The sequence below is a fragment of the Anarrhichthys ocellatus genome, unplaced genomic scaffold (genome assembly GCF_004355925.1).
Source record: "Anarrhichthys ocellatus isolate YVR2014 unplaced genomic scaffold, GSC_Weel_1.0 scaffold616, whole genome shotgun sequence".
Classification (NCBI taxonomy): Eukaryota; Metazoa; Chordata; class Actinopteri; order Perciformes; family Anarhichadidae; genus Anarrhichthys; species Anarrhichthys ocellatus.
Genome location: NW_022280590.1, coordinates 1 through 20,910, shown reverse-complemented (window position 1 = coordinate 20,910; position 20,910 = coordinate 1). Strand labels below are relative to the sequence as shown.

The window sequence follows — 20,910 nt, the reverse complement described above, 5'->3', positions numbered from 1 at the left end:
ATCATGTCAGATTAGATGGAAATCTGCTTGAGAAATAAAGAAAAAGAAAACTTGCTCATAGTATTCTTTTGATGAGTTTGAGCAGGACAGATGTGATCACTACCTGAGGTTTCCAGTCTAATCCTAATGGTCAACCTGTCAGAACGGCTCCGTTGGGTGATGGATGTGTAGGAATACATTGCTCTGCGAGTGTGTTTTTCAGTAAACTTCTCATGTGAGTGTCATGGGAAAGACTGTGATGGTCCCACACAGCATAACACTCTGGGGAGAGAACTCCCTACACTATAGAGAACTCTCCTCCTGGTTTCCACTCGTCCCCTTTAACCAGAGAGAGAGAGAAAGATTGCTATATAAAGTGATGGCATGCCGCAGGTCCCAGAAGGGGGAGAGAGAGAGGGATGAGTCACCAGGCATGCTGTTGCGCTGGAGCACAGCAGCAACCTTTCTTTTCACTTCCCCTCCGTTCAGTCCTTCCGACCTCCCTTCTTTGTTTCTCTCTACCTTCCTTGCGGTCGGTGGGTAGGAGAGTAAGCTGAGATTCTCGGATCACTGACGAATGAGACAGATCAGCGTCACAGCTCCATGGCAACCAAACATAGAGAAACCAAAATATATATCCTGTGCCAGTTCTGTGCCAGACAATCTCGCTTGTTTTTTGATTCAGTTCAGTTCACTTGTTCCAGAAGGTTTGTAGAGTCTGTGACCGATGGCAGAAAACGAGGCGGGGTGAGCGGATTGCTCCAGTGGGGTCAGCCGCAGCCGCACTCGCTGGGACCTCCAGAGGGGTTCGGTTCCTCTCAGGTGTGAATGTGAGCGTGAACGGTTGTCTGTCTCTATTTGTCGGCCCTGTCATAGTCTAGCAACCTGTACAGGGTGCACCCTGCCTTCGCCCATCACTTTCTTTGCTTTATGGGTTTTCTTTTTCTTTAGCAATGTATTCATCATGAATGAGAAGGGAAAGAATCAGCAAAAAGCCTTGTTAGCATTTGTCCTTGATCACTAACATATAGCTTATTAACAACAAGCAATATCCAGTTTAGCCACCTTGTTATTTACAGAGTATGTGGCTACACTGTCAGGCTAATAAAGAGGAGGCGGTTCATTTTGCTTTCAAGATCATAAGTATGGGAAAGTGTGAAAGGTGAACTTTTTTATCAAGACAATCCATCCTATATTGTTTCATATTATAACCACAAAACATCACAGTATTTGTTGGCTACTGTAATTATTTTATTTAAAATGTAAAAGTAAAAAAGTAACTTTTAAAGCAACAAAATCAGTTGATTTCAATATTTCATTGTTGCACTAGCTCAGATTAAAACCTCATGAATGCACCTCTAAAAAAGAAGCATTTCTGATCTTTATGCTAAGCTAGGCTAACCATGTCCTGTCTGTACAGTATTTAACACGCAGAGATGAGATAAATACTCACAAAAAGAAAGCCAATAAGCATGTCCTGAAATGCTGAACTATTCCTTTAAATCACTTCCATCACCTCCATCCTGTCTTCTGCTGGCCAGATGTGTCTCCTTGTTTTATTTTGTGGCCAACATGTGATGACAATATTTCCTAGTGCTTAAAGGCATCACATTTTGTTAACCAGCCACAACAGCATGCGTCCATTCCATTTGCTCTCAGTCAGGTTGCCTGATGATGAATGAAGATGATGAAGAAGATGTCTTTATAGCAACTCACGTGCATTTGTTTTCGTGTATTTTTACCAGCCAAGACAGTGACGCTGGTATTGTTTTCACCTTGTGAGGTGGTGTGTGTGCGTCATCATGGCAAAATGGTCAGGTGTTTATATATCTGATTGTGGACAGATTTTGTCACCACAATAGCATTACAACCGTGCAAGATGCAATCACGAAACTTTACTGGTTTGTAGTCGAGATCAAAATGAAGGCATAGTTTGAAGATGAGCGTGGTCCGACTAGAGCTCCTCACAGGTCTAAAAATGTTTGTCCAAACCCAAAAAGACTCAGAAGCCGTCTAATATTTGGAACCTGGGACCCGTACCCACACAGGACAGAGGAATGTCAAGCCTGAGTCCGTCTGGGATACACAACTTTGTGTCTCACTAAAAGTAACATTAGCAGCCTGTATAATCCACCGTCCTTGCCCAGGAAGTAAAATACATCCAGGTATTCTGTTTCAACAATTCAACTTAAAAGTCCACTTGCTATCTCAGTGATAGATCACAAACACGACGTGTGCAGTATTAGCTCTTTCCAGTTTTGTTGTACCATTCATAATGAAGATAACATTGACTGCCTTTTTGAACTATAACAATGATTACTTGTTGCCACGGCTGCTAGAGTTAGCATGGCTAATTGCTATAATTTGGGCTCGCCGAGTCTGACCTCCGCTCTCTGACCCTTCACCTCTTGGGCAGGTCATGTGGTACCACCTTGTGACCAGATGCATTCACACACAGGCGCTGTATGATCACAGGCAGGTCTCCTCCAATCCACTCGGCTATTATACATAATGTTAAACAGATCCGGGGCCCGTCCCCAGCCACGGGGGTCTCGGGCCCAAGGGTTTGGGTGGAACCTTGAAGACCTCTAGGTCTGAGCAAGGGCGCCAGAAGTAAAGGGGTGGGAAGTAGGAAAGGGGCCGTTGCCCCCCCCCCCCCCGCTTTACGCCCCTGGTCCAATCTGTCGCAAGATGGTCTCTAGCTCTTTGTGTATTCAGGGGCCACAACAGTTTGCATGAAGCTCTTTTCTACTTCAACAGAGGAGCTTTGTAAGGATGCACACACAAATAAGGATTTCTTGAAGTGTTTCCAAGGCTGCAGACGCGTGTGTGCGAGGCAGCTCATTCTTTTCAGCGCTCACTGCAAGACACAGCTTGCCATTGTCTACTATCACTGGAAGATGCTTTTACGACATACTTTGGTTCGCGGGTATTCTGATCATGTACTTTCACGTGGCAGCACACACACAATTATTTGTAGAGGGTAAACACAGAACCCCATCATTAATAATTCCTTTTGTGAGTGCTACCATCCATATGGATACTATGTACCATTCCAACGCCATATCCGAAGACAACTTCACACAAGATGAGCTCATTATTTAGAAATTTGACTTGAACACCCTGAGGTTTCATTACAACCTTCCGATGAATTCTACTACAAAGATCTGATGAAGATGGGACGAGCAGCTGAAGCTTGGTGGCCCTGCCTCCCTCCTCTCTGGCCCTCTCTGGGTCTATGTACAGATCCATGCTTGACTTACGGGGACTTGGACAGCGAGGGATGACAGTGGTTGTTCCCATGGCCACCCCGTGTTACTCTTTCCAATAACAATGGAGGAGGTTGGTGTTTATGGAGAGATTTATGGAGCTGCAGAAGAAGGGGTTTCTTCCTCTGCTGTTTGCTCCTGTCCTTCTCTGGGATGTAAGGCTAAGGGTCATAGTGATTCTGTATACAGTGAAGTCTTCCATTCATCAAAACCTGCAATCACACACGTTTTTGGCCACTTGGGGGCAAAAGTTGTGAACACAACATTGAGGTATCATCACCTTTAAAGTTCATATGGTAAACTTTTCAGCAGACAGTTTCTTACTTACGTATCTAGCACTTACGGAGGAACATTATCATTCATCGCCATAAACCTTCGAAATAACGTAGACACTAAGGTTTGAGGAGGTCATCCTAACATTCAAATCATTATAAAACTAGATGATTTGGTGACTTATCACAAACGTACCTCTGTTCAGGGCCAATAATGTAACTAGCCATGAGAGGATTCAGACCTGAATCATATGACAGGGTGAATCACATGAGGAAACAAACTGATGTTTTCAAATACCACAGCTTTGGACTATGAGTCATTAACGTCTGACTCATGTGGAAAAGCTCCTACTGAGAAATAAAATTGTAAGACCAGGATCTGAAAGATAATTTCTCTATTGATGTCAAGTGAGCAGCGTTAAAACTGATTTGTCATGCATTTCACCACAGCAGAACAATGATGATGGTGTTTCTGAAAGGAAGAAGAGTTTTAAACGAGCTCTTGAATGTGTGAAGACGTGAAAGTAGTGCAGTGGGACTGAAACCTTGAAGTGTCTGTTGGTAGTGGTGAGACTGGATGAATTATTACAGTGCAGAGGGAATCAGCCTGAGGTGTAAACAGGCTCAAGAGATGGCCGCACTTAGCTAAAAAGATTCAAACATTTGCTATTGGGTATTGGGACACTCATTTTCACACACACATTCGCTGCCCTAGCCTCGTTTCAAAGTTTTCAAGCTTTCCTAAGCGCTCAGGAAAGTGACTGCCCGACCTATCAGCTTCCTGTGAGGAGCCGCTGACGGCTAGGGGCGTGGTTTAGGTGTGTGTGACACGACGCGGAGAGCCGTCTTTCAACGCAACAACGGCTAGCGTAGATGCTGCAATAGCATCAGTTCTATCAGAACTGGAGAGTATTTCTACATTGTATGAAGAGCAAGTGGGGTCCAGGGAGATGGAGTAAGAAACACCCTTGTAGCAAAATAACATGCGTTTTTAAAGGTGACATAAAAATTCAAGTTTGGTCAAAGAGCAAGCCGCAACCACCAAAGCTAAACATGTTAGGCTAGGATACCTGTTAGGCTAGGATACCTGCCTGTCAAGCAAACGTTCCTTTGAGCCAGCATCCAGTGGGATTAAGAGGAACTGCCGTTTAAGACACATGCACTTAAAGAGGACCCTCTCAGATTGTAGGCCATCAAAGTGTGTTAACAGATGTTAGGGAGTACTAGCAAATGTGAAACAAGTAGTATAAAATCTTTACTCTCTCCTGAGGCAGCTGTGTGAAGTCTGATAAATGTCCACAAGTGATGTCACTCGAGTCAGCACAGTTGAGTCTGAAGACTACAAGTTTGAAAAGTAAAAGAACCTGGAGGCGTGCAGTTAGAGGGAAGTCCTCTGTAGGCTGCTGCTCCTCTCTGCTGCAGGCTGGAGGCTCTATGTTAACTTCTAACCAACCCAAGTCTCCATGACCGGATGACAAATGTCTGTACGTTATGAATTAACAAACAAGCTGATGTTGGGGCCTGAGTGTCAGCACCACTGGTCCAGGTCCGGTCCCTCGGATCTTCAAGACCAAACAGGAACACACTCTCCTAAAGGCCCTTTCCTTCTCACAATCAAACAAGTATGTGATAGTTGCTATTTTTAGAACGCTCTCTCCCCTTCTCTTTCTCTGTCTCCATAAGCCCTCTGCAACCTCCCTCTCTGTCTCCTTTATCCTCCCTCCCTCTTTCCCTTCCTCTCCATTCTGTCAACAAGCTCCCGTCAGATGGTCAGGACATCTTGCCTGACATTCACACCAGCCCTACCTACAGTACTGAACTGAAGCCAAAAACACCCCACCAAAAAGCAGAGCTCCCAGCTGAAACAATGTTACACACAATCTGGCCTGTAAACTGAGCAGGGAACATTTTTGCCTCTTATGTCCATATATGGACCTGGAACGACTGGTGTGAGAAGAATGAGTTCACTCTTGATTCATTTACATGCGATTCATGACTGGGACTCGTATTGCTCCCAGGCTGTTTGGTGAAACGTGTACTTTACAGTGTTGCAGATCTGGTTCATTTGAACAATCAGAATACCTCATTTATAAACCATTTGGGTGAAGCTATGATCACTGTTGCATATGAGGGCAGTTTGACACGGTGCTATTGATTGTAATGTAGTGAGTGTGGAGGCAACAGGTGTTTTGGGTGGTGCTGATTGAACGTACGGCATAAAAGAAAAAGAAAGATGATCATATTCTGACAGAATGTTTGTGAGATGTTTATTGACGCACTTCAAGATTCCAATTCCTTTGAATGTCAGGAGAAGTAAATGAAAGAATGAAGCTGTGGCAAAAAGGTAAAAACATATATATTGTATTTTAGGCCCTTTGCTGATAGAAAATAGGGTTAAAGCTCCAGTCAAACCAGACAGCAGCACTGAAAGTTGCATTCTTTGTGAAATAGTTGTCAGTGGCTTAGTGACCAGGCTAATTGTGGGGCCTTGTTGGCCTCGGAGATAGTTGGTAACTAGCCACATTTGTAAATTATCATCAGTACTTCATGCGTTACTCTGTGATTCAGTCACAATCAAAACCTGTTACATAAAAGTAGGTTCTAGTTTCAAAAGGCATTTTTGTGAATTTTGGTCTAAGTTGACCTAAGTTGTACCCAACACAGAAAAGTGCAGATGTACTTGTCCTCTGGGAGTGGATCTGCTTACAGTGAATTAAAGCACCGTAAGATTTTAACCAGTGAGCACAAAATGTTGATGCCCTCAGCTAGAGGAGCAGTGCTGCTGGGCTATCCTAGCTCTGACCCATGCCCCTTCACAAAGTTGTACTCAACACTTGGGCTCTTTGAGCGGATCTGTTGATTTTGCATTTAATTGTGGCTGTTATAAATGCTGGTATGGCTCTTAAAGTGTAGCTAGCGCTGGAATGAGGGTGATTTACCTAGAACAACAAGAGAATGAGAGCTCCTCAGGCCATTGCTTTCTCAAACCGGGGAATTATCAAAATGACTGACACACTCCTTCAAAGAACACAGTGATACTTCCTCGCTATGGTTTTGCTGATTGGACCCATCATATTTCAGATTTTAAACGTATCACATTGAATATATTTTATTCCAGCTCTCATTTATTTTGATCTCAGTTAGATGACCTGTTTAATCAAGAGGATGGAGTTAAACAACTCGGATGACAAAGAATCCAGTGAGAGGAGAAAGAGGGAAATGAAGGAGTAGAAGTGGTGAGGGAGTAGGGATGGTGTGTAGGGCGGGGTGGGGTGAGGAGGACACGATGTGGACTGAATTATCCTGGTGGGTGGAAGAGCAAGGGAGAGGGAGGAACAGGGCGGTTCCCGGGGAGGAGGAGGCAGGAGGAGGTTAGCATGGAGAGCCGGGGATGCCTGTGCTATGAATCAGCTGTCTAAATATCGACCCTGCTCTTCATCGCAGCACACCCATCCACTCCCTGTGCATCTCTTCTTCGAGTTTATCTGTTGCACTCACTCGCCCACATATATTATTCCACCCTCCTCAAAGTGATGGAGGAAGGTCCTCGGGTCAATTGGTCACACATTCTCACTACACAGAAGGTATTGCTCTCAGCCAACAGTCTCTCCTAGTAGCGTGCACGCACACATTGAGGGACAGGGGGACAAAACAAATGGCATTGAAGTATATGCTTCAAACCAACCAAGTCACTCAACGGGTCGTCAGACCAGGTCAATGCTGTGCTCACACCAAGTGCGTTCACCTCCATGTAAATACATCAACCCTGGCCGCTATATTTTACCACTATTGCTGCTTTGTACATGTTGTGGAAGTCCCAGATCTTAGTTCCAAACATCATCCAGAAGCGCTCTGTGAATTCCACGGAGCCGTATTAACTGTATCTAGCCAGCCACACGTCTATGGCATGAACCCACAATAAGCAGATTCTGGGTTCATGCAATAAACAGATAAAAAGATATTGAAGTATCTACATAATGATGACGATTTGTAAAAGGTCTGAATTCATGCTTTGTCAGGTTTGTCAGGACGAGCTAACTACTTTTCTGAATGGAGTTTAAATCAATCAGTGCTAGGCTATGCTAACATTGTAGCTGCTCCAGCAACAGTCAAAATAACGTCATTTAGGCATTAATACGGCCGCATTGTTAGTGTTCATACCACAGACGGTCTATGGTTTACACACATACAAGGTTTAAAAAGCCTGCATCATAGAGATGTCTGTCTTTAAAGACATTCATAGCGTTTGACGATTTAATCCATTATTCATGTGAAGAAAACTGCGTTGTGCAGCTTTGACTGACTCATATTTTCATTGCTCTGCTTTGCTGTCTCACATACGCACACTGTGGGGTAGAGTCGTCACATTCCAGGTTGGATCCTCAGTAAGTGCAGTGAGCTAGTGATGTACATAATGAAGCAACTATGAGGCTTACTGGACACTCAGTAAACTAAAGACACACACACTCTCTCCCACACACACACACACTCACTCCCAGGAGGAGGACAGCTGCTCATGCTAACAGTCACTTCCAACAGCTGTGCTGACAGAGCTGGCACTGACTTCACACATCATACAGTAGTCTGAGCTAGTCCAGCATACCAGTGGCATTATGGGATATTGTTTGCATTGTTGGCATTAACCACAGGTGGTTTTGATTTGCGTTAGACGAACAATAGTTTTTGACCGATCGCGATAAGTTTGCCACAATGAAATATGTCATCCGACTCATCTCATGCCAAACATTCCTATAATGGAAAAAGTGAATTAAAACCAGGGGGAAACATATCCATGCATGCTACAGACTACCAGGAAGATTATATAAAATATCTTTTAAATGCATATATACACATTTATTGTGTCTGAGGTTGGTGACATTTGTTTTTCATGAGAAAACAAGATGAACAAAGTCATAAATACTGTCAGTGTAAGCCTCGATGGGACGACACTTGTGAAGGGGGCCCAGGAGGGAGAGGAGGGAAGACCGGTGGTTCAACAGCCGCTAATAAAGAAGAGATTAAACACCCTATGCTAGACTACAAAGAGTTCGCTCTGCGTCCTCCCTGTGTGAGCTGACCTTATGTAACGGTAAACACAGCTCAGTAACAGTGTGCTTTTGGAGCACCAGAGCAGGACTTTCCTCAGGTCATGAGTATAAATCAGATGTGTCTGGATCTAAACTCTTTTTCCACCTGAAACAAACTGGAAAGGGAGAAAGCATTTTGAATAAATGTCTGGAAAAGATCAGAAAACAGTATGTGTTGCTAAGTGGCATGTGTCACAAACCTGCAAATAGACTCATACTAGCTCATGAACCCCCAGTAAATAGGATTATTACCTACAATGTTGATGTTGACTTTGTATTGAAATGTCAGCACTGTAAATGAGTAGAGCATAGCTGTAGGAGTGAAAATATATTCAATATCACTCTTTAATAATACCAGTTCAATTAAAACCATGTAACCTTAGACTAACCCTTGTTCTGCTGGTGCCCCCCAAACAACATCAAGATCCCCAACGAGCGTTATTCTATTGTCGTGTTGGCAGCAGTGAAACAGAAAATGTAGCATAAACTCAGAACTGGTTCTCTTAGTGTCATCTAACATCTCCCCCAATTCATGGTCTACGGAGCAGCTCCACACTTTATACTTGATGACATCACATATTTTAGCTTTAGCTCTCTAGTTTTTGGTTTTGGGAGAGTTGTTCACATATACCTGTGTTTTTGCACTTAAACCATAGGAATAATACGGATGGATTTAGAAAATGGGAGTAGTTCCCATTTCAGTACACAGCATAGTACTTGTGTTTTTCCATTTGCTTCTAATTGGACTTCTCTATACCTTGCTCATTGTCATGTTAGACACTCGCCTGATGAAGACCTGGTCGGTGTAAAAACGTTGCTCTTTTCAGTATAATAAAACGTTTTATGAAGCAAGAATGGCGTGTGCAGACACTCTATACTATTACTGCGCTTCATTTCAATCCACTCTGGTCTTTCCCTGATGTTCTTACTATTACTACTACTGTTGATGTATTTGCACTTCCACAGCGTTCTTGTTGTAAGTGGCACTGATGTGATTGTTCGTGGTACAAGTCAACAGTACTGATGAGTCCTTACAAAGGCCAAGTATTTATATGTTGACACACTGTGCGAGTAGCCAAATAAACAGTGTTACAGTTCAGGGGGGTGTTGGTGGAGTCTTTCTCCGTCTACTGCTGATCCTGAAAGAATCTGCCCTCATAGAGTAACAGATGAGCACAGAAAATTGAAAACAGAACAACACATTGTGGTTTGCTTTTTTTTAATGAAGATGAATCTGACATTATGTCATAGCTAGCAACCATAAACTGAGCCAGTGTTGTGTGTTGGAGAGGGAGCCAGAGGTAGGCATTTCAGGGGGAGTTTCTCTTGCCACAGGGCCCAAGCAGTTGGCTAACGCAAGCATAAATCCCACCGTGTGGTGTCTCAAGTAGATTGCACTGGAAACTTGCAATCCTCGGCTTCAAGACTTTATTAGATAGTATCTAATAGAGTCTTTAAAATGATGATTTATTATCAGATTGAGAAACAGTTCAGTCATCAGATTCCTTCAGATGTGATGATGGAGATTAGGATTTTCTTGCTGAGAGCTGTGACCTGCTCACCTGCACATCATTATGTATAAAATCCTGTGCTGGTATGCCAGCACAAGGAAGCCAAAGTATATTGCATAAGCATGTTAGAATAGCATTGACTCATGAGCGTTCACAGTCAGACAGCATGGCCTGCTTAAGATGGAGCTCTCATTTGACTTCAGTCCAGCTGCTGGAAAGAGACTGAGAGAGAGAGAGAAAGAGAGAGAGAATGAGGTCGGTCCAAGCCACGATGTCTGAGTCAAGGGTGGAAACTCTGAATGTTCTCGCGCCACTGTGCAAAAAGCTGCAAGCTATTACAGATCACACGGCAGCCTCACAGGCTAAAAAAAGAAACAGCTCCCTCTCAAATAATACTACTTTTTCTCTTCAAATGAAACATCGTCCCTTTAAGCGTGCTTGTGGTATTCCATCTTTGTTTTTTTTAAAAAGGGAAAGAGTATAATTATTTTACAAATAGATTATGTTGGATTTGGGCAGCCTGCATGCTTGGCTTGTATTCTTTAGTCCTACATTTGGTGTACTAAGGAAAATATGTGGAAGCCACCTTTAGTGGATACTGAGCACTGAACCAATGTACAGTAGGAGATTTGGGGTGGGGCAGGGCTGGTGTAGAGCAACATCTGGGGGGTTTTCAGTAAAGACCAACCGTTGCTCGGAGCTTGATGTTATTTGCATTTAGTTACTACTTTCTACTCGGAAAATGTAGCACATGCCAAACTGTAAAATGACTGGAAGCTGTTTTCTGATACATAAGTGTGAGTAATATTTCCAGTGATGTTTCCATAGGAGTGGATATGTGTCAAAGCATGTACATCTATTCTATGACACATCTGTGTTACGTTTTGAAGGCATGTCATTTCTGCCTGGATTCTGATCCCAGGCAGGAGATCAGGTCAAGTTAGGTTTATACGATACGAACACTTCAGGTTAGGGTTGGCTTTTATGTTAACTGAATTAAATATATTGAATATTCTTGTTTACCGAAGTGAGAGGTAAAGAGTGCCTTTCTATTGGTTAAATATTAATTGTCCATGGGAAATGCAGTATTTTGGTATTGCGGATTCAGTGATGAGATTTAGTACAGCCTGCCACTTGAGCTCTTGCCAGCGATACTTTAAAGGTGACCTTTAACCACTCCCTGAAATCCTCTGCCCCCTCAGCAAATTGAAAAATATCTTCGGCAAACACTTCCTGTTCACTCGTATTAAACCTTGTTTTAAGCCACCACCACCACTTTCAGCAGGGTGTTCTTGGAAAGTGAAGAGGCAGTGACATGACTTTCACTCACATTTATGAGCCCAAACATTTGTTTTGTTCACCGTTGGGCCACACCCATCCCTAAACCAATAAGGTGCCATATCATTCACATATAGAGCCTCACACCTCGAACAGACAAGCCAGAACCACACATTGATATGTGTATTCATACACACATGCACTCCTCCTACCTGGTAGATCATGACTTTAAAGTTGCGTCTCTTGAGCAGCTCCGCCTCGTTGTTCTCCAGCTTCTTTATCTGGCCTCCTTGCTTCTCCAGGGTTGCCCGCACTGTCTTGACGTTGACGCTCACCTTGCGCACCTTCTCCATCATCTTGTTGACGCTGTTGGACGTGGTGCTGTGGTTCTTGGCTAGTTTGGTGAGCTCGCCCTGAATGCCGTTCACCGAACGCTCCATCTCCTGCTGCCTGGCCTCCAGCCCGCTCTGGGTTTGCTGGATCTGGTCCACCGCCCCGATGATCTTGTCAAGCAAAGTCAGCACCATGACCCCATTCACCTGTAGGTCTTGCTTTCCCGCCTCGTCTTTGTCTTCGGCGGCGTCGCCCTCTGTGCCCATAGTGGACAGCTCTTTCTTGGCTGCGGCGAGGGCATCGTCTTCGTCGTCCGAGGGTGGGAGGTTGACCTCATCGTCTGAGATCTCAGTGAGGGTTTGAGGCTCCAGCTGGGCGCTTGTGGATTCCAGTGCTTCCATGATGGCTGCCATATCAGTGGATTTGTATTGTACAGTCAGCTAATCAACCTTTCTTTGACACTTTACTTTCTCACCTGCTTCTCCCTTTTTTCTTCTTCTCAGGACCTCTTTTCTTTTCCCCTCCTACTTCAAAACTAACTTATCTCTCTCCAGCATATATGCACTCTCTCTCTCGCTCTCTCTCTATCTCTGTCTGTCTTCCCTGTCTACTTGAAATCCCTGGAGTAAGGCCAGTGTGCACGGGAAGCCAAGCGATGCTGGATGTTACCGCATGAGCGTTGGGATGTGAATGCTACACCAAGCAGAGAAACCCTCCAGTCAAGCTACAGCTGGCAGGGTTTTTCCTCTCCACCCCCTTATTTTCCATCGGACTCTCCCCCTCTCACACTCCTCCCCATCTCCTCCCTAAACACACACAAACACACACACACACACACACACACACACACACACATCAGTGAGACCCCACCTCCAGCTGGTAGGTCCAGCCCCGTGATGATTCAGGAACACACCCCTTTGGTTTAGCCTTGTCCCATCAGCATGGTTGGAATAGTCAGAGCAGAGCTGCACTGATCTGCTTGTATACAAGCTCAGGCACAGCAAAAGGAGGAATGTCAGACAGGATCCGTTTCTGTTTCCACTCCTTTCCCCCGTCTACGCATGCAGCATGCTCAGTTTATGGATTTATAATGGATGAAAGACACCTGGAAGCAAAAAGGACCTAAAGAAGCAACAAGATGATCTTGTGATGGATTCTAGAAGTGTTGCTGAAAAAGATTCACTGTAGCAAACACAAAGATGTATGTGACTACTTTACTGCTAGAAGTGAACTTGTATTTATTTTCCAGAGTTTTTAACTGTATATCTCACTGCTTTCATCAGCGCATGGTGTAGCGGACCCCAGCCGGACAATGGTGAAGCATACTGATGTTTCCAGAGGCCTTTATTCATGTTCCACCGTCATCCTTATTTTGATGAAAACAAATTTACTTTTCTCCTTATGACCAATCTCCAGAAAGAACCGTAAGAGCTACGGAACAGATAGAACATAAATGAGCTCTTACGAGTATCAATGTTCATTAAATTACATTTAAATATACATGTGAGCATTAATCAAACATTTTCTCTCACATATATACTTCTCAACAGCATATGTAAAACCCGTACATGTATTATTACATCCCTAGAAACAAATAATAACCGTAGCTGTGGCTCATAATTAGGTTATTCAACTGTAGTAGGACAGCACAGAAGTCCCAGGTATAAAATGCACGGCCCGCCACTGATATATATATATATATATATGTATAGTATATATATATGTTGCTGGTTCATTGGTCTGGTTCATTTGTGTCAAAGCAGTAAGAACATAACTTTTGCCTAATCGCCCGCCCTGATCCTCTTGGGGTTGAGTCAAGACCAAGACCGTGTTTAGGTTCTAGCTCAAGTCCAGACCGGTTCTAAAGGGGCTGAGACAAAGGCAAGACCAATACAAAGGTAGATTTCAAGGGGTATTCAAGTGATTTCAAACTGCAAGGCAAGATAATTTAATATAAATAGGACATGTAATACAAGTAACCTCAACATCAAAGTGGGTGGGCAAATACCAATAAAGATGGTAAAGACCCTGCATCAATTACATTGATATAAAGTTGAGAAAGGATAGGGGTCGTTGAGAGTCCACTTCCTGTACTTGTGTCTTGTTTCACCACTGCAATACTGTAGTCCTTTAGGAGACTAGCGGCAGGTCCTGACTCTATCAACTCCGATGGGAGAAATGAACGTGAACACAGATTATGACCGATTCATTCGCTCCATTGTCACAAAAGCAAATATTGGCACCCATTATTTTACACGCCACATATCTTCCAAACATTCTGACACTGCAACGGTATTTTTAAAACACACAAATAGAAAATGTACTTAGTTCGAGACTGTCTCAGCGCAAGATCACTCTCGTAAGATCTGGCCGCTAACGTTGGCGAGCGCCCTTGCTTACAAATTTTCGTAATACTAAATATGGGCTGTTAGCTTTGTAAATGTTAGCAACAGATTAGATTAGCCTGTTAGTTGTTCTTTTTTTGTAAATCCTGATCCTGTTTTCTGGACCCAGCCTGTTTATCTTGGATCTAGCCTCAGTCCAGCCTGTTTTGGTACTGTTAGCCTGCCTGGATTTTGTATACTTGTATTTTTTTCAGTTAAGACTGAACTTCTAACTTTGCCTCCTTAGTCGTACATTTGGGTTCTTTTGTGCTTTTTGTGAACTGTGACACAACACTTCCAAACAAGGTGGATGGGGGAGAGGCCAACACGCCATGACCACGCAACCCCACAGACAGGGAGTGTATACCATTTCAAACCAGCTTGTAATGCGTCGTCTTTGTTAGAGTATCCCTGGTAGTATGAATGGAACCGCCAGGCTTTACTTTACGTCTCACCACACAAAGAACAAACTGCCTCCTGCATCATCACTGAATTATATCTTTATACATTTCAAGCATGGATGGTAAAAACTGATTGTCTTCCTAAAATAAGCTATCAGCACAGTGTTTTTTGAAGCCAATGTTCAAGGTTCAAAGCTGCAGGAGAGAAATGTCTTCTGAATAAGATTTGAAAGAGTCAAACTCTGATTTGGAATCCATGGAAAGACATTTTCCAAAGAGCACCTTCCAGTCATTACCTTGATATTTTACTCCATATGGATCTCAGTAGCATGCTCTGCACTCTTCTGCAGAGCAAGCACGCACTTCTAGTGCATATATGAAAACCACATGGCATCCCAGAATGGGGCAGTAAGCTATAAAAGCTGTTTCTCAAACAAGTCTGCTGCAGTAATTTATGTACATTATGGGAGTTCCATGCCTCTAAAATTGCTCGCTGGCAGCCAGCCAGTGTCCTGGTTTAAACCCTGCACCATGTGGAACTGAGAGGGGGTGAAGCTCTGATGTGGCTTTTTGCAAGAGGAAAACTTCTACAGGATCTTGTTAGTACTGACTCAACACTTGGCCACTTGTGGACTATTCCACCACATCTGGTAGACCTTATTCTCAGGACGCTGAGAGGAGTGGTTTTGGTAGAACTTGTTTGAGGTGGTAGTAATAACTAATGAGGTGTATTAAGGCACAAATTATTATATAATAATCAGAGTTCAATGTACATGACTTCTTAATAGATTAAAATAAAGGGTGCTATAGTTGATATTTCTATCACAATGGATCAAAATGATGATGTGCGATGTGAAAGGAGTCACTATTAGTGATGAACTCACAGAGAATTATCACTAATTCTGATGTTGGTCCTTTCAAGACAGACATGGCCCTTGATGAAACAATGCAGCAATACTACATCATCAAGCAAGGGCAATCAAATACATGCGAACACACATTCCTGGTAATGTGAACACCATATTTCTATCCATCATAACAAAGGCCTCACCGAGGATGAACTTCCTGCGCCAGCTCAAGAAGTTCAACCTGCCTCTGGAGTTGCTGATCCAATTTTACACCACAATTAAGGAACGGACTGCAACGGACAGTCAGCACTGCAGAAAAAATGATCGATGCCAGTCTGCCCTCCATTCGGGACTAATACATCTCCAGAGTCAGGAAACACACAGGAAACATCACTGCAGACCCATCACACCCTGTGACCCAACCTGTTCAAACTTCTCCCCTCTGTAGGCGCTACAGAACACTGCTGGCCAAAACAACCAGACACAAAAACAGCGTCTCTCCACGCTGTCATGCTGGTGAACAGTTAACATCAGTCATATTGTGTCAGGAACAATCCCTATGGAATAACATGTAACACTAAACATCCACTGTACCTGTAAATTATATATTACACCGTTTTTCAAATATCATCATTGTCAAATATATATCCAAGCACACTCTATACTGTCTTATCCACCTGTCACATGTGACATTAATCATTCCTGCACTATTGTCTTACCATTTGCAAATTTTGTTGTTGCCGTTTACGTTTTACCTTTGACGGGCTGCATGGCTAAGTATGTGAAGCGGTCGACTAGTAATCGAAAGGTCCATGGTTCAATCCCAGGCTCCTCAGTGTCGAAGTGTCCTTGAGCAAGACACCATTACTAACGGCTTTGAGTGGTTGATAGACGAGAAAAGCACTATTTAAATGACTGTAATTCCTTGTATGTGTACATTTCTTGGCCATATACTTTGCTGATCCTGATGCTGATATTTCTGCTGTTTACCTGGATGTTGTTTCAATGAAACTTGATAACTTCTGAGAGTTGTAAAATCCTGCTTTAGAATATTACAGACTTCTGTCAGTGTTTTGGTGTGTGATAAACCTTCAGACTCCTTGATCTAGCTGCAGTCGGGGGAAGTTACAAAAGATGCAGCTAACAGCAGCCTTAAAGGACTTATTGTTGTATGAATACAATCTAACAGTCAAACAGAAAATGAAGATTATGTGAAAACAAAATCCCATAATAAGGTCCATTTAGTAGATGTTCAGGAGCTTTCCATCATACCACATGATCATGTGAGCGTAAAATGTCAAGAAAATTAAAAAAAGATAAGAGGAAGACTGTATAAAAATAGATGTTACCTCTGTGTTCTCCTAATATATATTTCTTATTCGGAGGGCATCTAATACAGTCGTATGTGTGGTGAGTGGAGCGTGCATCACAAATTCTAATATCGCTTCAATGGCTTTATAATCCTCACAGCATATCACACCCTCTGTCCTTAGACCTGTGGTTCAGATAAAACAAAAAACCTTTAAATGGAGGAAACCCCGAAGAGCAAATGTGACGGGATCCTCTCCCAGACAGAGACAAATAATAGATGTTGTGTGTGCAACATCCTTTTAATAATTAAATTAAATGAATAATTTTGATGTATAAATATGTACAGTTTGGATTGCATGCTCCAGTTAAATCACCATGTCGTTGCTACTGTGATCATCTTTAATCCTGGATCACATGTCAAGTTCACGGATAAAAAAAAAGCTTCCGTTTGGGATTTTCGACGTCAAACGACAATAATTCTTCTATCTTGATTTTGAGCAACCAAAGGTACCACCGTGGATGATTAACGGTCTAATTTATTTGAAATACATTGCTTTCGTTGTCATTTTTGGAGGCAAGTAAAAAAATCCACGTCTGTCGAATAAATACACCATGCCTTTATTTTGAAATTGTCTATTTATGGGTACATTTCCGGGCGAGCGCATCTACCTTTGATGCACCGCCCAGGACTTCAGCATCCAACATAGATACAGGCCAGATAGAGAGCGAGCAGCTGCATCCTACACAGGTGAGTAAATAGACATTTTAAAAGTCTTTCGTGCAAAATGTAGTCAACGCAGTGTGTCACACTCAGTGAGGGAATTGCTAACCATATTTCTACGAATCATAATATTTCGACGTGTGGGCTGTGAAGACGTTCATTTGTCACCGACAAAATACATCTTCAGTAACGTCAGGCGCGTCTCGTGCTTGTAAATGGGATATTTTGACGTAATTTTGACGACTCGGTTCATGTTTGTCACATGAACCGAGTCGTCCCGTTCTGAAATATTACTACAGCATCCTAATTGTACACTGCAGCCTGTAAATGACTTTACCTAAATCATATTCTAGGTAGGGGCCTATAACGGGTGGCCCCATGTTGGTCTCTATAACGGGGGAAATGCATAAATATAATAGTGCATTGTTATATGTCATGAATAGGGTCTTATTTTCAAAATCGGACGCAGCGAGTGTGTGAGAGGAGGTGACAGATGCTCACACAGAGCCGCAGGCCGGACTCCAGCAGAGCATCATGGCGTCCTTGAGCAGTGAAGGGCAGAGCTGCAGCAGAGAGGATGCTGCGACATCAGCGCTGCTCCGCTCTCAATGCTAGCTCAGGCTCTCAATATGCAGTCGTGTTTCATACAATGATGCTATTGACTTGCTTTGCAGCCCTATCTTTAGGCTGCGTCACTGCGTTGTGTATGAGCTATTATTATAAAGGGTCGTCCATCCTTGGCAAATAAGCGCAATTCCTTTCCGTATTTAGCTTTAGCCTCTTCTTGTATACCTTACAGTAGCCTACACATGAGTAATGTTTTATATTATAATGGGACTGATGTGTAATGACAACGGTCTCAATTAGTATATAGATTGGTTTGTATGTTAAATATTTGTATTTTATATTATCTGACCGATGTAAAATTCTCCATATTGAATGTCTACATTGCTTGTGGCAAATATGTATAAACATTTATACTAAAATATTCCAATAATATGTTTACTGATTACACACTCGATCTATCTGTCTGTCCGTCTGTTAGCTGCCTAACTATTTTGTGGACCCCATCCATGCTGGAATATTTCCCTCCTGAAGCCACAGTCATTGAAGGGCTATTATTTTCATTATTGATTGATCAAGACAATTATTTTCTGATCAATCCTAACATTTGATGAGCTGGAACCAGAGAATGTTTGACTTGTTTCTGAGGATAAAAACAAACAAACACACACTTAGATGGTAAGGTCAGTACAGACTACATGGCAGAGTGAGGCAATTCATGCTCCATTTGGTTAGACCAAACTCACTGTAGTGCAGTGTAGCGTAGTATGATAGTGCTGAATACAGTATGTTATTCTGCTCACCCTCACTGCTCTGTTGTTTCTCACTGTACTGTACTATAGTATAGCCTAGTTGTTGTGACACTACAGTATATCGTTCTAACTTGTATTAAATAATTACCACAGTTCTTTTCGGAAAAAAACAGGTTGACCTTTTCACTGTGTAAAAAAATATATATTTAAAAGATCTCTTGATCTAACACTTGTACGTCTCTCTCTGTCCCATGGTGCAGTGTTTCTTCATTCTAGCTGCGGTGGAGCGTGGTGCTCGTCATGGGGGAACTGTTCAGGAGCGAGGAGATGACCCTTGCCCAGCTCTTTCTCCAGTCTGAGGCAGCCTACTGCTGCGTCAGTGAGCTGGGAGAACTGGGCATGGTTCAGTTTAGAGATGTGAGTGTGAATGTTCTCGTGCTGCATCGTTTTCTGGTGGTAGAGATAATCCCATGCATTGGATCGAAACATGAGAGGCCACAGAGGACACGTTTGCTGTCTTTCACATGCCATCACACATGTATTGGTGACGAATAGTGAATTCATACATTTGAATGTTTCCACCTCATTATTTCAGTCATTATTTGTCCCTTTGAGTTTTAGCCATATATACATAATCCTTGTCTTTTTTTCTCCACCCACAGCTGAATCCAGATGTAAACGTGTTCCAGCGCAAGTTTGTGAATGAAGTGAGGAGATGTGAGGAGATGGACAGGAAACTGAGTAAGTAGTGACACAACTTAACCAAAGGTACAGTATAGTTCCTACATAAAATAAGAGGAGATGATCCTTTATTAGTCCCACAGCTGGGACATTTGTAGTATAACAGCAGCAAAGTGGACTACAACAGACATCAGTAAAAAACTAAATAAGTAATCAAACAGTAAAAGAGTAATAAATATGTAAACCTTAAAAAACAACAAAACTTAAACACAATATAATCTGAGTGGTTGGGTTCACATTTTTGCACATATGAAGTAGGAAATATGAAGTGTTGATATATTTGTATTGAACAGTGGTATACGTTGATATTGGTATTGCAGATGAATGAATGAGTAATTTGTCAGTGTTTTTGGTATGTGCTTGGTATTCACATGAAGTAAACCTGTAACACATTTCAAAATAACAGAGTTGTCAGTGAGAACATGATGACGTGGATGAATATAAAGAACTTGTTGTTTTTCACTGCTAACTGTTGAACCGTGGATCCTCTCTGCTGAACAGGGTTTGTGGAGAAGGAGATTAAGAAAGCCAATATCCCAACTGTTGACACTGGAGAAAATCCAGAGGTGCCTTTTCCCAGGGACATGATCGATCTCGAGGTAATCAGCCTGCCATCTGTAATCATGATCACTCATCATCTGATCATTATTATTTTTGATAGATGAGTTGATGCACGTGTCATATTCCACAAACACCCCACTCAGCATCACCTGAGGTATGAGTGGTCAGTGGCCCTACACTTCAAACTATGATGCCATAGGTTCCCCTCTAGCGTCAGGGCGGCCTTGTCAGCTTCCACTCACTACGTGCACGTGTCTCTTTTCAAAATAAGCGTCTGACGTAGGTTTACTTTGTTTTTAGGTTGACTTAAGCAGAACAGCTGCTTGGTTAGGCTTAGGAAAAGAATGGGGTTTGCGTTAAAATCAGAAAGTTTGTTACGCAAAATAATTACGCTTCTTACATAACGCACTAGTAAAGAAGGGAAGTTATGTAACAAAACTAAGGTAGAATAAATCAACGTTGACTCTGTGTCACACAGGACTGTATCTGTTGGACACATCCAACCCACTCAGCCTTTAATTCAAAGCTAGATTCTGATGAATTGTGAGTTTTATGTACGATCAGCTTCATGTGTGCATGTATACATGTCTATACACAATGTGCAGGATTTATATTTGACAGTGATGATGCGCACATGTTAGAGCAAAGGGTGTATCTTGTATTTATACTGTTGACTGTGACTGAAAGGCCACCTTTGAGAAGCTGGAGAACGAACTGAAGGAAATCAACACCAACCAGGAGGCACTGAAGAAGAACTTCCTGGAGCTGACGGAGCTCAAACACATCCTCCGTCGCACGCAGCAGTTCTTTGATGAGGTTTGCTGGTTTCTCCCTCTCAGATGTACACACCACACACACACACACACACACACACAGGAGCACAATAGATAATTGATGG

General features: G+C 42.7%; 1 protein-coding gene and 1 pseudogene across 1 annotated transcript; one reads left to right on the top strand and one right to left on the bottom strand.

Annotated features, from left to right (window-relative positions):
• Nucleotides 1–325: 325 nt before the first annotated feature.
• Nucleotides 326–12,420, bottom strand: LOC116376800 (caveolae-associated protein 1 pseudogene; annotated as a pseudogene).
• A 4,911-nt stretch (nt 12,421–17,331) lies between these two features.
• LOC116376801 (V-type proton ATPase 116 kDa subunit a-like) lies at nt 17,332–20,904 on the top strand. The gene is made up of 5 exons (XM_031838281.1): nt 17,332–17,421; nt 18,971–19,127; nt 19,373–19,451; nt 19,953–20,050; nt 20,700–20,904. The coding sequence occupies exons 2-5, from the start codon at nt 19,011–19,013 to the stop codon at nt 20,901–20,903; spliced, it is 498 nt and encodes a 165-aa protein (XP_031694141.1). The 5' UTR covers nt 17,332–17,421; nt 18,971–19,010; the 3' UTR covers nt 20,904.
• The last annotated feature ends 6 nt before the right edge of the window (nt 20,905–20,910 follow it).

Coding starts and splice junctions, on each gene's coding strand:
- LOC116376801 (XM_031838281.1), top strand. CDS start 19,011: ATGGGGGAACTGTTCAGGAGCGAGGAGATGACCCTTGCCCAGCTCTTT. Junction 19,452..19,952: donor GGAGATGGACAGGAAACTGA/GTAAGTAGTGAC, acceptor TCTGCTGAACAG/GGTTTGTGGAGAAGGAGATT. Junction 20,051..20,699: donor GGGACATGATCGATCTCGAG/GTAATCAGCCTG, acceptor TGTGACTGAAAG/GCCACCTTTGAGAAGCTGGA.